The sequence below is a fragment of the Ctenocephalides felis genome, unplaced genomic scaffold (assembly GCF_003426905.1).
Source record: "Ctenocephalides felis isolate EL2017-DRISC unplaced genomic scaffold, ASM342690v1 CF-g0.4_SCAFFOLD_03572, whole genome shotgun sequence".
Classification (NCBI taxonomy): domain Eukaryota; kingdom Metazoa; phylum Arthropoda; class Insecta; order Siphonaptera; family Pulicidae; genus Ctenocephalides; species Ctenocephalides felis.
Genome location: NW_020539726.1, coordinates 15362070 through 15378504, shown reverse-complemented (window position 1 = coordinate 15378504; position 16435 = coordinate 15362070). Strand labels below are relative to the sequence as shown.

The window sequence follows — 16435 nt, the reverse complement described above, 5'->3', positions numbered from 1 at the left end:
AAGTTTTGACATTAAATTTTCCCGTGTACTATTTATTTTTAAGAACTTAAAAATGTTTGTTTGCACTGGGGTTGATACACAGAGTTATATTATCGGTAAGCAGTTTAATAATGGCAAAATTTATAAAAGTAGTTTATGAGATAATTATTGCATACTGCTATTTTGTGATCTGATTGATAATTGCTCTTTTATTTATGATTACACAAAGAGTTACTTAATTATACAGGAGTTTGTGTGTGATAGTACCAACAGGCTGGCTCTACAAAAATTAGTTCATATTACTACAAGATCAAATCAAAAAGTATTTAATCTGAAAGTTCAATATAAGCTATCATTTAACCTAGTGACATGATTCAGTTATATATAGATCATAAAATCAGACAATTATCCTTATTGAATTTAAACTGAAACTAAATATACCAATGCATAACTATAATGAAATTATTTTATGCCACAGCAAACACTTTAAGAATGTTCAAAATAGTAAGACAATTGCCCGATCGCCAAAAACTGAAAACTCATCGCAATAACATTATAATTAAAAATTACATAATTAATACAGTTTGCACAGAAGATAGCTATACATATACAATAGCTATTAATACTACATAATAACTAGCTAATATCTTGGGAAGCTATTGGCATATTAACTTATAGATATAGCTACACATACTTTCATGATAAATAATTATATTTTATTACTATTGTTCACTATTACTGACCTATAAAAATATGATATTTGTCTCTATTCTCATAATTATTACAAATATAATCATCGTGTATATAGGCTGCTTTTTATGTACTTTATTTTTTGGTATGAAAATGTTATTTGTTAATGCACAGAAATGGAGAAAACATTTAATGGGTTAATATATACACTTATAATATTGGTAATAGATCAAATAAAATGATGAATAATCGCCATATTTTCATAATGATTTCATTTAATTTCATTACGCATGCTTAATATCTTTGCCAAATCATAAAATTGAGATACATGAAATTTAAAAAAATACTTTCTCAAATTGTAATTCTGCAGTATCTTTTTTGTGATATATATATATATATATATATATATATATATATATACATACATAGACATGTGCACTACTTTAATTCTCATAGCATTTAACATAATTAACTTTAAATTATTTATAAAGTTGGCTTGACTGCACTTATAACATAAACATTTAGAAAAAATTGTGCAACAAAACTGAAGGCGCTTGGGTGTATAGCTTAAGCTATATTCTTCAATGTCACTATACAAGCGTTTGCACTGTTTTCAACAGATGCATATTTTATCATCTGCTATTTAAAGAGAAAAGTAAATACAATGCTGAAAAAATAATGCTAAAAACAATTCATTAGTGTTTTAGAGCAGCCTACAATAAAACTAATATACAAACAATGATATTTCGGGTGAGAACTAAAAAAATCTTCTAGCAAAGTAAGTTTGTTGTACTCCTGAATATACTATAGTAATATAAATATCATTGCAGCATTTAGAAATAAAAGTTGTTCATATTTTATAGCATACTATTAATAAAATATGTTTTAATTAAATTTGTAATCTCTTGTTTTATGTACTACCTTACAAAGTATACATGCAATGCACTTTATACTACTTTTAGATTTTCATTTTACAATATAACTTATATCTATTTATAAGTATTCTTATATTCCTACATCATATATGCATATTCATGTATCATATAAATGTATATTCATACATTTATATGATAATCCTTATGAAGGTGAAACGAAGCTAAAAGGCAATATTGTATCATAAATTTTGTATGAGATCCAAATTTAAAATAATAAGTAGATTATTATCTGCTATTGTCAATGTTTAATGAAATAAATATACATTGATAAAAATGGATATTTGTAAAATTTAATCTCATACTTGAAAGTCTTATAATCACTGCATTTCAACTTCATGAAAGATACAAAAATGAATATGAAATGTTTACTTCAGACTTTCAACATTGACTAGAAATGTATTCCTTATAATAAATCGTGCAAAATGAAGATTAATGCTGTAAGATCTACATTTTCTATAAATAATAAATAATACTGAGTATAAAAAATATGGCACAAACTAATTGCTCATTAATATATTTATTCATGGAGTGATTATAAGACTTTTCAATAGCACATTACTATTTGGCTTGATAAATGATTTTGCGATAAAAGTGAAATAAAAATGGACAAATATAATTACCATATAAAATTAACTAATTTCAGCTTATTTACAAGTTTCGTTAATGTTCATCATAAATAATTTTGCTAAGTGATTCAATCAAACAAGAATAATAACATACTTCACTTTAATAAAAGAAAATGAGTAACCATAAACTGATTCTAAAATGTGAAGTAGTGAAAAACTCTTCTTTGAATAAATTATCCAGTCATTTAAACATCGATTGCAAAAAGCCAAGTATAAAGGAAAATTAGCGATCAACCTTAACTTATGGCAATGTTTTCTTAAAAGGTTATTACTTTACATAAGCTTTGGTTGCAGTGCAGGCAACTTGTAATTAGCAAACTGATATAAGGAGTTGACAGGACTATCCGGGCCACTACCGCCACCGCCCATTTGAAAACCTGATGAGCGACCTCGCTTTCTTCGTGGCAATATGCCTTTCCTTGCCATGAAAAATCTAGAATTATAATAAAAAATCGTGAAGTCTTAAATTAAAAATAATTTACAAATACAAGTGATTTTCTTGAAGTGATGCTAAATTAAGTCAGCAATATATTGAACAATTCAAATTGAATAAATTTACTTTTACTTATAGTGGTTAACAAAAATCCAAAAGTAAAATTTGGTTATTCATTATTTCATTAAAATGATTTTGTATTTTTTTTATGTCTATTAACTCGCAAATATAATATTGTGTAGCAATTTGTATTTACATGAGAATTTTCATTTATTAAACATGTATGTACATACCTGATTGTCGATATAGGTATACTAAACATATCAGAGACATGCTGAAACGTTTGTCCTCTTGAAACACAATCTGCTGCTTGTTTGAGTAAAGCTTCGGAGCGTCGTATGCGGCGGGGAGTGTTGTTATCACCTCCAACCATGCAATCTTGTCAATCAAATAAGAATAAAGTAAAAATTAATTATTTAACGAACATAAATTTTATATCTGAAACAGTTTACAACAGTTCCGGTCCATTTTTTTTTTTAAATAAATTCTGTTAAATAATAAAAACAAAAATAAAACGTGACTTATGACTACAACGGGAATAAAAACTTAAACAAATAAAAAAGAGCGAATAGTATTACCTGTTATATTGTTAAAACTGTTTTCAAATTTGATGTTAGAGCGATTTGCAATTGATATATCAAAATTGTCTTGATATTCACAACTCACATTAGCCATTGCAAAGTCTGAAATAAAAAGTTTTATAAAGTAATAAAAATCAAAAAATTAAATAATAATAATTAAAATTTAAAATAATTTAAATGAAACAATGATTTATATATAATAGTATATTTAATTTACTTATATTTATTAAATACAATGACTAAATTTTTTTTTGACTAGTATCGGGTACAAAATATAGGTACTAAATATAATTGCACTCAAAAAATATATAATATTTAAATCTTTGGTTTGTTAGCACTACTTTAGAAAGTAGGCAAAGAATCTTAGAATAAACTTTCCCCAAATAAAGGATTTCATATTTCATACACAATTACATTAATCGAATTAAAAATATATCTTAATTCAAAAATAGTATAAAATCTAAACATGAATAATTCGAGACTAGATTGTTATTAAGTAGCTATAATAAATTTAAGCCTGCTTTTTTAATTTCATATTATCTACAAATTGTTTGAGTTGCCTGGGCATGGGATAGCTGCTCTTGATGTCCCAGCGCTTCATCCAATTTCGTAAAGTCTTTCGCGGCACATTGTAAACTTGCGAAGCCCTAGATTGAAGTGAAAAATTAATATAGAAACTACATAGTTCTAGAAGGAATCACAAATAAGCAAATAATAAACGTAAACTATACTTTTGCATGCAGCAACACGAATAAAATGAATTCCAAAATGAATAAAATAGGAACTATTAGGATAAATAACACTATGCGTACTAAAATTCATGTGTGTGAATACACACGACATTATAATAGGTTAATTCGGGCGCAACACCAAGTAAAACAAAGATGTAACTAAGCTTTACAAATTTATTACTTTACGAATTATTACGAATTCATACTTTTCTGTCTATTAATGTCAAGACTGACACTCAGTGCAATAAATAAAACATACACTCACATTAATTAACAATATACTACTAATTACACTAATGGTTAAACAGACTAATAATTGAAAAAATGAATCAAATGATATTAAAAACTATGTGTGAACTTTTGCGATCAAAAGACTGCACACATAGTTTTTAAAATCATTTGATTCAAAGTTTCAATTATATTTGGTAATTAAAACAAGGGTATAACTTATTTTTTATTACACTAAATGACGATTTCTGCGCACACTGAAACGTATGGATTTAAAAAAAATTGTCTTTATCTAGTTGCATCAGGATTTTACTGGGTAATCAATTAACCTATATACATTAAATGTAAATGAACGTCACATAAATAAAACATAAAGGAGTCTAATATTTTCTTAGCAAAGCATTACCAATTTATTAAAGTTTCCTCAATGCAATACTTTAATGATCATTGCATATATTTAAGACTCATTGTAATTATTTGTACAAAAACCTATATATTGTTAATTTATATTCAAAGATATGTTTAAGAATATTAAATAAAGGTCAAAGGTTTTTTGAGTACCTCTATTGTACCAAACGTACCAAACATTTCCAATATAATTCGTCACCAATGTAAGAAGAAAAAATATATGACAAAAAAAAAAAACTTACGCTAAATTCCAGTGTATATAAAATACGTAATTTAAAAAAAAATCATGTATATACTTATTTTATTTTAAGAATAAAATGAAGGAAAATATTTCGTAGGTAGGTGTTGCACTTGTGTGACATCCTATCATTTAATGCAGAGCCAAAAAACGGATAAATATTTAATACACAAATGTGACAAAGTCGAAATTATTGTTGGTATTTCAAAAGATACGATTCAAATATTATGATAAAATGCTACATCAATACTGTAAGTGCAACAAAGATTCTAAAAAATCGTATTATATATATATATATATATATATATATATATATATATACCGTGAAGGCTTGAAACAACTTCATCGATGAACTATACAAGTAGTATAAAAAATCTATTATCAGTTGCAACAAAATTTAAGTATGGTTACGGTTGCGTTAGTTACATCAATTACATGCAAAATTCCAATAATTAATCTAAACAATTGCTAGGTTAGTAATATTTAAACATGCATTGCATATAACTACTGTAATACAACACGGAAATGAGGTATTAAATATAATAAGTCCTTCACCTATAGATACTAGAACCTCCCTTTATATCCATCAAGGCATTCCATAACGATTCATTATCGTAAGCCCGAAACGATCCTGTACGTCCTGGTCTTATAACACCGCGCATCAATTCATTCTTTAAATTTAAATCGCAAATATCTACATTTCTAACCGAATCCTTTGAAGAATCATTTTCTTCGTCATTTTTTTTACCAGCTGTTTCAGGATTCGAATTCTTATCGGCATTATAATTTACATAAATTGTTTTAATTATATTTTTGGACTTATGGCTCTTATTGTCATGGTCTTCAAACTTCCTCTTCCCGGAGACGCACGGTATTATGGCCATTACCTCTTTATTGTAATGCAATTGAGGCGGGCATATGAAATTTGATTCTTCATCAACAATATCTATTGATTTTTCAAACAATTCGGACGAGTTTCTGACTTTGATGAAATGTTCTGAAATGCAAACCAATGCGTATTGTTTTTGTATAATCATAAAACATATTTACATTATTTAATTTAATAGAAAAAAATTAATTTAATTCAAAATCCATCATAATCAAACACACGATTTTCTCATGTTTTACAAGTTATTACAAATTTAAAACCAGTTACGTACGCCTATGTTTATAAATTCACCATTTCTTGGTTAACAAATTTATATATAAATGAATATAACGATATACACATATAATAATTTTAGTCACAATACAATATTGACTAGAATAAGGGTTAATGTTACATTTCATAGAGAAAGCCGTATGATTATTATCATATAATTTAAAATATGATCAAACGCCGGAAAAAGATTTGATACACTTCAATAAAGCTTTGAAAAACGATTAAGCTGAAAATTGAAAGAAATAACATCTGCATCATTATGTAAGAACATAATGAACTTATCTAGAAATCTATTGTATAAAAAGTGTATAAAAACAAAGAAATATGACCCGTGTAATATTTTGATAAATTAAGCTTCGTTGCCGTACCGTTATATTTTTTAATAAAAATCAACTTTACGCATATTCGCGATCGAAGGTTAAGTTACATACACCAACCTATACATACAAATTTAAACATATATAGCATATTAATAATAGCCCAAAAAATAAAAGCATGCCTATCTGAAAAATATTAATTACAAGAAAATTCCACCACCTACCTGCCTTCAACAATGGTCTTCTCTCCAGTAGTATTTTTTTTACTTTTTCCACGAGAAGTTTTAAATTCACTATTGATCACACTAAAATCGGTTTCTCATTTGAAAAAAATAAATTTCGATGCCCGAACTGTGTTCAAAACCACATTTTAAAAAATAATAGCGCACATATCGGAACATACGCTTGAAAATTAAGTAACAAATTACTTAACAAGAATTTCGCATATTTTCTAATGTAAATTAAATTGATTCTATCTCAGGCGAGGAAATCCATATGAATTAAGAATTATACGAGAAAACTCATTGTAGAACACAGACACAGCGGTTCTTTTGAACATTTAACCAATTATTCAAGATATATAACCAAATTATTATAAATGTGTATGTGTATGCGTGTTATGTTTGCATATATGTACGCCAGTATGTTTTTTACCACACATACTCATGCATTGAATAATGGGAACTCGGCATAAAAACATGAATATTAAGATATATATATATATATATATATATATATATATATATATATTGATTGTTTCTTTTCCGAACAGTAAATCCTATTATCTATTGAATATATATATATATATATATATATATATATATATATATATATATATATATGGATATTTATATTGAGCTTGAATTGAAGTTAGATGGCACACCAAACCCCATTAAGTTTTAATGAATTTTGAATAGTAATTCATCGAATAGAGCACATGACTCCTGGCTAATTCCTTGACTATATATATTTATATTTTTGTGTAAAATCCTGAAAAATAATAAATGATATACTGCTCGAAGACAGATCCATGGTGTGAGAGCCACCACAAATCAATGATTTCCTTTCACTTCCTCGTCTATCATCCCCATTACCAGTATTCCCTCTTTCTAAAAATTTTATGTATTTTCCTTTCCTTTCCTTTCCTTTCCTTTCCTTTATATATATATATATATATATATATATATATATATGAGTATATATATATATATTTATAAAAAATAAATCGTAACTAATTGGTATTGGTATTTTGCCTTGAGGCAAGTTTCATGAACTTCCCGATATGTGTAAATAATCGACCTAATCAATAAAAAATAAATGTATGAGTGATTGAAAGTATTACGAGTAGATTTATTACACATAATTGAAAACAAACGAACACGTTAACTCGGAGTATTTTCTAAAAGCAAATTTTAAAAAATCAACAATTTTTATAATTGAACCAGTTTTCGTGGGACTTTAATGGTTGTTTACCATGTTTATTAAGACCAAGTAGTCTATCGTTATACCCAGTAAATCGTCTAATTTTAATTTTAACAAACGTCAAAAACTACTTATTTTCTCAAACTTTGATAAATTTTTAAAATTAAACTACTTGTCGTAAGGCCTGTAAACGTAATATTTCAGTAAGTTCTGTAAGACCATTATATATATCGCCAAAAAAAGTTCCATAATAATCGGCTTAAATTTTTTTTCAGCATTTAATTACAAGAAAACGGGTCGGTAGATTTTCACCTAAAACTAATCAGTATCATTCCCAACTAATATCTTTCGAACAGTTTTTAATTTTTTAAAATCGATTCAGTAATATGAACTTAAATGTAGACGAAAAGTTTAACACTTTTTTCGAAATTACAAAGAAACGGCTTAGCCGTTCGCTGCACAAAACTGAGAAAAGATAATCTACATCGAAATACATCAAATTGCTTTAAATTTCTGAAATCGGTTCAGTCGTTTTTGAGCAACGCCTGAACGCCTCAATGAAAGATCTAAATTTAGCAAAAGCCAAAAAAACGATACTAATTTTTGCAAACTTTGACGATTTTTTAAAATTAAGCGACTTGTTGTAAGGCCGTAATATTTTAGTATGATCTGTAAAACTATGGTATCTACCGTCAAAAAAATCAAAAGTAATAAAAATAATCAAAAAAAAATTGATTTGATTTTGATCGGCCCGGCCGATCTCTACCAAAAACTCGATTTCCAACCAATATCTTTCGAACGGTTTGAACTTTCAAAATCGATTCAGGATTGCGGGCTAAAACGTGGACGAAAAATTTTTCACTTTTCTGCTATTTATAAAAAAAAACGGCTTGGCCGATAGTCGTACAAAACTGACAAACAATGGTCCTCATCGAGATACATCGAATGGCTTTTAAATTTTTGAAATCTGTTCACGAGAAAACATAAAATTAGCGAATCGGATTTTTTGATGAAAACATTTCTCCTTTGGGAAGTAAAAAAATGTTATTTTTATATATATTGCTATATTGCCTATAGCGGAGCAGCGTATGCCACCTTGGGAAGCTAATGCATACATATACACCAACATTATTTAGACCAAACGTACTTTAATTTGGCCTGCAGAGAAAAAAGTATGCATAGATTGTGAGTTGAATAATTAATGTAGGGCATTTCAGATGAGCAGGTCGACACGGCTGTGGGTAGGGTATCAACAAGACCAGAACAGAGGTTTGTTGATTACAATATCAAAGATTGCTGACAAAGACCAAAGTTTGCAAAAAAAAACATTATAAATGACGCCAACAAAGGGCGATAGTAGATCATTCAAATTCAAGATACTAGTATATCGACATGCGAAATGCGCTGCGAAAAAGCGACTGGATGTCTATGAAACATATTTACAAGAGAGCTTCTAAGCCCTTCTTCCCAAATAAAAGTGAAACCGTCAATACCAACTAGAGAATGTTAAATAATATACTAATTACTCAAGTATCACTTGGAATACTACCAGTACGTTCGCAATATTGGGTGGCACAGAGACTGCCTTTCCAATGTTTCATGGAAGGAAGGAAGCGAATCAGTATCTAATTCCACCAAAAAGTTAATGCCCAACGGCGCGTTGGGTCGAGAAACAAACGAAAAGAGGAGGTTTTATTCGGTATTATTATTGAAGTCGACATAGACAGACGAAAAATGTAAGCCTAACGACAAACGTACATTTATTTCCGTATCCATATAAAAATCATACATACAACCATATACATATATATCCAGACTATGATTTGTCTGGTTTTAATACCACTCCCAAAAAAAAATCTATGGGATAATATGTAAACATAAAATGTAAATGATATCTTAATAAAAGTATGTCTATAATTTGTTGTTCAATATCGCCGATAAGAGACGTCCATTAATCACGTGATCGAGTTTTTAGGAATTTTTGGACCCCCCCACTCCCTTGGTGATATGTGATGATATTCAAAATTACCCCTCCTCTCCTACCGAATCATATGCATTTTTAGTTGCGTGAAAAAAATAAAAGGTTTAATTTTTTTTTGAAAATATTTGATATTTAAAAAAAATTAGTTAAAAAACAAATACATTTGATATCTTACTATACCCCTCCCTACACCACATGATATTTTGTGATTTTTTGTTAAACCCCCCCTGTCCCTAAAAACATCACGTGATTAATAGATGCCTTATCTCTATCTTCGAGAATTGGTCCGAACAAATAGAATCAAGTGACATTTTGAATTTGTTTGAAGTCACGACTTCAACAAGTTCTGAAATGAGGTATGCAATTTCTTTATGAATATTGATCGGTCTATGAAACGAAGCTTTGTTTTTAAGAAACTAATTGCTAACGCCACCAGTGCGCGAAAGACTAAATAGAAAAGGCTATGTTTCGAGCAAATAAAAATATAAGAGTATTTGAAGTAAAAATTGATTTTCGACATTTCAGAACTAAATACGTTCATCTTCAGGTTTTTATCAAGCATAAAATATTGGTGAGAAAATGAAAAAAATAACAGGCTTTTTAAAAAATATAGTCAATTTGATTTAACAAAAAAAGCTAATTAGATATACTTATAAAGAAACATACCGAATGCCCGAATGTAACCAAATGTACAAGAACTTGCTATAATTTATTAATAAAAAAAAGAAATAGACTTGAAATAACACAACACGGAGACTTGAGTTTAAAGCTCAGTAAGTTAGAATTTGTATTGAAAATTATGGGGGGCATGACATTTTAAGAAACCTCAAGATGGGGTGTGGGCCATAAAAGGTTGGGAATCACTGGTGTGGAGCATTTATTAAAAAAATGAAGAAATAATTTGATTGGGTGTCAAAGCAAGCAGAGTTAGTTGTTTTTTCTATTGTTCACAGCTTGTTTTGACAATCAGATTACAATTTTAATCTATAAGTTAAAAGTGGGTATTGAAAATCAAAAGAAAGAAAAAAAGAAAAAAAAACACATATGAAATAAATGAATAAAAGATAAATAATAATAATAATAATAATAAATAATTATAAGTAACTTGTGTGGAACATTTTAAGCAGAATTAGTGATCATTTTTTAATAATTTACAATTGGACGCACAATAAATACGCTTGGACGCACTCGTAAAGATACGTTTTCAGAAAAAGATCGTTAGAAAAAGATTACCTACAATAAAGTAGTTGAAATAACTTGTATTAACAATGCTTATTTTTTATGGAATAATTTAATAAAGTGATTTTCAATTAGACTCGCGGATTTTTAATTAATTTTTATTCTTCAATTTTATTATTACTAAACAACACTATAAGCCATTCTAGTAATCTGTTTGTTGTCTCATTATTTATTTTTGTTTCCCTATTAATTATTTATGCTTAATATAAATCCTCATGATGGAACGTGTATAGTTTCTAAATATCATCGGAAACACTTGACGCTAAACTTAGAATATAACCATAGCATTTGAAATGCAGCTCAATTTAAGGTTATATACTGAAAGAACAAAATCTATGTAATCTCTCTTAGATTACAAAAGACCTATCATGACAAAATTTCATTTTGTAATTAAACTACTGCATGTAAACAAATGTAATCCGACATGAATGGAAAGTGTAAAAATTGAAAATTGTACAAAAAAAAATTAACCCAAATATTGTTAATTTATATAAATAATGATATATATATATATATATATATATACATATATATTAAATTTTTAATATAATGTCCGAGCATGACCGGTCATTAATTTTTTATGAAAATGTAGGGATTTTGCTTTAATCATATACTACTAGCAAAATCAAAAATTAAAATTGAAAATCCATTTTAGGTGATTATAAATAATGTTAACTGAAAATTATGCCGTTTAGTCATTTTCAAATTGTATGCTAATCATTACATCTTATAATGTTATATCAAATATACTATTCTTTAACACAGATGAACACAAGATACTAAAATAATTACTTCAACTTATGACTTTGTAAATCACCAGACATGAATAGAGATTTATTTAATTTGATATTCTTTCTTCTTATTTTCCATTAAAGATTGTGATATTGAATATACTTCAACTATTTAAGTTTTTATGCAGTTTCAAGTAAGTACTGAAACATTTCAACAATAAAAAACCAAGCACAAGTTTTGTAATTAGTTCGAGTGATTGATTAGAAAAATTACGTATAGCTGGCCTTTCAAGAACTTTATATCCATAATCCAAAAGATGTATGTATAATGCATGTGTGTGGCTACATATAAACATACATACATAAATACACATAATATAAATATACAAAGAAAATATTTCGTTTTTATACAACAAAAATTAACATCAAATGTTATTGATTGCCAATATGATACATTTAAATGAGCATAAATTATAAATTTATGTCTTGAATGTAACTCAGACAACAAAATAGAATGTGTTGAGCTAGCCACAGAAACTGCTAAATCGTAGCCCATGTATTTCATCTAACAAATTGATAAAATAAATATACAAAACTATTAAATCAAAATCATTTAGCCTCATATGATACAACATATCACAGCATGTTACTTTTTGTTGCATAATTCATTAATTCCATTGGTATACACATCTTATTAATATTCTTGTACACCATTTTGTTATTGTAACACATAATAGTAATAAAGCATTGTGTTAATAATATTTTCCCCAAGTAGCTTCATGGTACATATGAATATTCAATAAAAATGATATGATGATAGTTGCAAACGTTTATGAAACCATTCAAATAATACCACAAGTAAAAAACTTGAGTAGTATTCTACTAAATATCTCTTTATAATGTAACAAAATATAGATTGCATTAGATTTTTTTGTAATCTAATGATAGATATTATAAAATTCGAAATTTCGTGATTGTGTAAACTTTCATTACATATCTATAAAAAAAAACATTTATGGAAAAGTAAAAAAAAAAAATTTAAATCACTTACCAGACTGTGATTTGTTCATACTGTCTTCAATAGAAATTTCACTTTTAACGTTCATAACCAAGTCATCATCTGAAAAATCAAAGATATTAGATTAAGTGAAATTTATTTTATTGATATAATGTAAAATACAAAATTATTTAAGGTTGTATCACAAATGTAAATTCTAAATTAATGTTTAAAATATACAAAAAATAACAAACCGTTTGCACCATTGCTGTATCTGCTATCAGGGGAGTCCATTTCAGAAAAATTATTGGTATCGTTCAAAGGATCTTGTAATTCAGAAGTATTTGTTTTAGCATCAGTATTCAGGGATGTGGATTCTTGCTCTTCTTGATAGGGTACTGTTTCTTCTTTCACAACATTATTCAAGTGATGGTTAGTATTACTTGTACTGCAATCTTCATCAGATTTCGTTGCAGTGTCAGAAAGATTTTTGAATGCTGAATCTGCACCAGATAGACCTAACAAAATGTATATCATATATAAGTATAAGTTTTTGATAAAGATTTGTGATACTATATAACTAATTTATTTAATTTAGGAAGAGGAATTTATGAAAATATTGAAACAAAAAACTATTTTTTATTCAAGCATAATATTTAATTATTAATTAGATCGATAGTTAACAAACAATCAAAATAGTTCCAATTCAAATAGAACTAACCTCTTATCTGCAGTGTCTCTGCACATTTTAAAAGATCTTGTAGCCCTTCTTGTGTAACATTTACTTCCCCCTTATACATGAAATCAACCAACGCTTGTAATTCCCAAAACCTAACATCTTTTAAAATTATAATTGGATGCTGGCAAGGATTTTCTCCCAGTAGACATTCAAAAAATCCAGAACAAGCGGCCAAAACTAACCTATGACAAGTTAGTTGACGTCCTTCACATGCTAATGTACAATCGACAAATCGACCACCAGCCAAAAGCTAAAACAAAAATAGAGGAATATTATGGAAAATCTCATTTCAATTATTGGAATAAATAACTATACACAAGAACATAAAAAAACTTAAATGTAAACTTGCTCTTTTATAGTGTTTTTTAATTATGTTAAATGTAAAATAATATTTATGATAATGTAAAATAAAAAATGGTAAATTAGAAACTTAAAAAGTCATCAACAAAACACATATATGATGCTTTCTTTTAAAATTTGAAATTTTATTTCACCAAAACTGTAATTCAAAATTTATTCAGCAAACATTAATATACTATTACAATTTCCACAATTAGGACTTTTCGTCTTATGCTTCAAGTTATTGTCACATACAACATTTTAGTTTCATTATACTATAGTATACAATATATACAAAAAAGCAAGTATAGGAAAAATAAATTACATAAAAATGATCAAACAGTAGGTGCATAAATATGTACTTATAAATATAACTTACCTGAGGAAAAGCTGCACCCAGACTTCCTAAATGACTGTTCCAACGAACACAGAATTGTTGTGATGCAGCCATAATTGTTTATAATGTTGCCAAAACTTCAAATATTTAATAAAATACAATGTTCAAAGAAGAGAGGTCAATGAATTAAAAAACAGTTCATTATAAAATTCACAAAAGCCCTGAGTATATTTTGTTAATTAATTTTACCAGTTTTTTCATATTCTGAAATAAAAAATAAAACATATTAGTTAAAAGAAGCACATACATTCAAACTCATGTACACTGAATGAATTAAGAAAATGGAAGAAGCTTTACGGAGTTGTTAATTGATGGAGGGTCATTAAAAATATATTTCCCCCACTAACAGAATATAAATAAATATAAATGCAGATACAAACTATTTCTATTTATAAAATCACATGGTCTAACAAACTAATACAATTTTAGAAAATATGCACGACACTAAACGTACCTAACATGTAAAAATTTATTACAACAATGTAATGGTAGTTTATACAAAATACTAACAAAAATCAATAGTTGAACCGAGGCATAATTTGTATAACAAATATATAACGTTACGAGCTACGACCTACGTTCTTAACTTATAGGCAGAGCGTCATAGAAATATGACAAAGAAAAAAATGAACGTATGTCGTAAATCGATACTATTACACTAGCGCGATTCGATGAGAAATTAAAGAACTTTTACTGAAAATTTTATTTATATAACTACGCTTTCTAAATTTATAGATAATTTTACATAAATTAATGTTTTACTTACTTTTCTTCTAAACGATAAGCACACAATCTTAAATAATATACCAAACACAACACTCACGCTATGACGCCATTTGCACTGAAAAAGTGTATTAATCAGTGTTGCCGTTTTTAAGTTTTAATTCTTAGTCAGAGGTGGTCCGCCAGCGGCTCTTGGGCCAGTTTAGGCACAAAATACTAATTCGTCAGAAATAAACAACGTGCAATTTACCATGAATATATCATATTATAATATTGTCTAGTCAATTAATATTGATTGGCATTAATAAAATATGAAAAAGTGATTTTTAATATGCAAAATAGTAAAAATCTAAACAATTTTTTATTGTACTTAAAAATACTATTTATCTTTTATATAATAATGAAAATGCAAGATAAAAGAATGTTTTATATCAATTTTGAATGTGTAAAATTATGTGCAAATGGATGATTAAAATGTTAAATATTGATGTCGATTTTGGCTCATATTAAATGATGTATGCAATTTAATGTTTATAGTAAGGTGTATATTTATTATTTATTTAGCAAAGGTTTATTTTGATATGAATGAAAAATAGATTATCTCTATGTAAATTTATTCGAAATATTTACACATTCAAAATTGATATAAAACAAAGCTTAGAAACAATAAAAAGCAAAAATTTTATTATAAATATTTTATTATTATTATTTTATTTGTGTATTTCTAATGATTAAAAAAAAATAACTGTGTTCTTATTTTTTGCATATATCAAATATCGAAATAATAAAATTAAGTAGAAGTAAAAAGTTATTAATTTCTATCTTTCAACCATAGATACAGGAAGAGTATAATGCTTTTAACGGTCTTCTATCATCATCAGTAGCCATTTATATCTATGGTTTATAATTCAGCCCGCGCTGACAGTTTATTTGTCGACCTCTGAAGGAAAATTAGTAGACAACTACCAAACGATATTCGGAATTTACCAAAACGCGGCGTTCTTCGACACTACCTTTCAAATAATAATAACATAAGTTTTTGATAAGTGTTAATAATGTGGTAGTAGCGTTTATGATAATACGTTTTATTATAATCATAAGTATATAAATCTGACGTATAACAAGATAAAAATAAAATCTTAACCTCTCTGCATATAGTCGAGCAGTATTTAAATAATATTGTTAAATTTTGTCAATCTCGCAGAGATTTACAGTGACGTATTATTGGTGTTAATGGTGTAAAAGGGGCCGTTTATTTGAATTAAGAATGGTGCCCATGGGCCCATCACCTGTACATACAGGCCATCAAATTCATGCAAATCAGCCAGCAGCTAATGCAAATCAATCTTCGCTATCAATTCAAAGTAGTGGTAACAACAAAACTGGTGGAGCGGTTAGTACATTACTTACTGTAAATATAACTTACTTGAAGAATTTTATAATAGTTCTGTTTTACAAAAAAAGGTTCTGAATATCGGT

The 16435-nt window shown here is 27.4% G+C and overlaps 1 protein-coding gene across 2 annotated transcripts; it reads right to left on the bottom strand.

Moving 5' to 3' along the window:
* Positions 1 to 2371: 2371 nt before the first annotated feature.
* LOC113387579 (protein bric-a-brac 1-like) lies at positions 2372 to 14908 on the bottom strand. 2 transcript variants are annotated; one of them, XM_026624918.1, is made up of 8 exons: positions 14688 to 14903; positions 14216 to 14437; positions 13480 to 13747; positions 13013 to 13276; positions 12813 to 12881; positions 3302 to 3406; positions 2957 to 3101; positions 2372 to 2663 (listed from the first exon to the last, which is right to left on the bottom strand). In XM_026624918.1, the coding sequence occupies exons 2-8, from the start codon at positions 14285 to 14287 to the stop codon at positions 2504 to 2506; spliced, it is 1083 nt and encodes a 360-aa protein (XP_026480703.1). In that variant the 5' UTR covers positions 14288 to 14437; positions 14688 to 14903; the 3' UTR covers positions 2372 to 2503. The 2 variants fall into 2 exon arrangements, with proteins under 2 accessions (XP_026480703.1, XP_026480702.1); XM_026624917.1 differs by lacking the exons at positions 2372 to 2663; positions 2957 to 3101; positions 3302 to 3406 and adding exons at positions 3634 to 3951; positions 5465 to 5906 and having other exon boundaries at positions 14688 to 14908.
* Between the last annotated feature and the right edge of the window lie 1527 nt (positions 14909 to 16435).

Excerpts from the sequence above, each read along its gene's own strand:
- LOC113387579 (XM_026624917.1), bottom strand. The coding sequence starts at position 14,287 with ATGGCTGCATCACAACAATTCTGTGTTCGTTGGAACAGTCATTTAGGA. Across the intron at positions 12,882-13,012 it reads ATACAGCAATGGTGCAAACG|ATGATGACTTGGTTATGAAC; the intron begins GTTTGTTATTTT and ends TTGATTTTTCAG. Across the intron at positions 5,907-12,812 it reads TATGAACAAATCACAGTCTG|AACATTTCATCAAAGTCAGA; the intron begins GTAAGTGATTTA and ends TTTGCATTTCAG.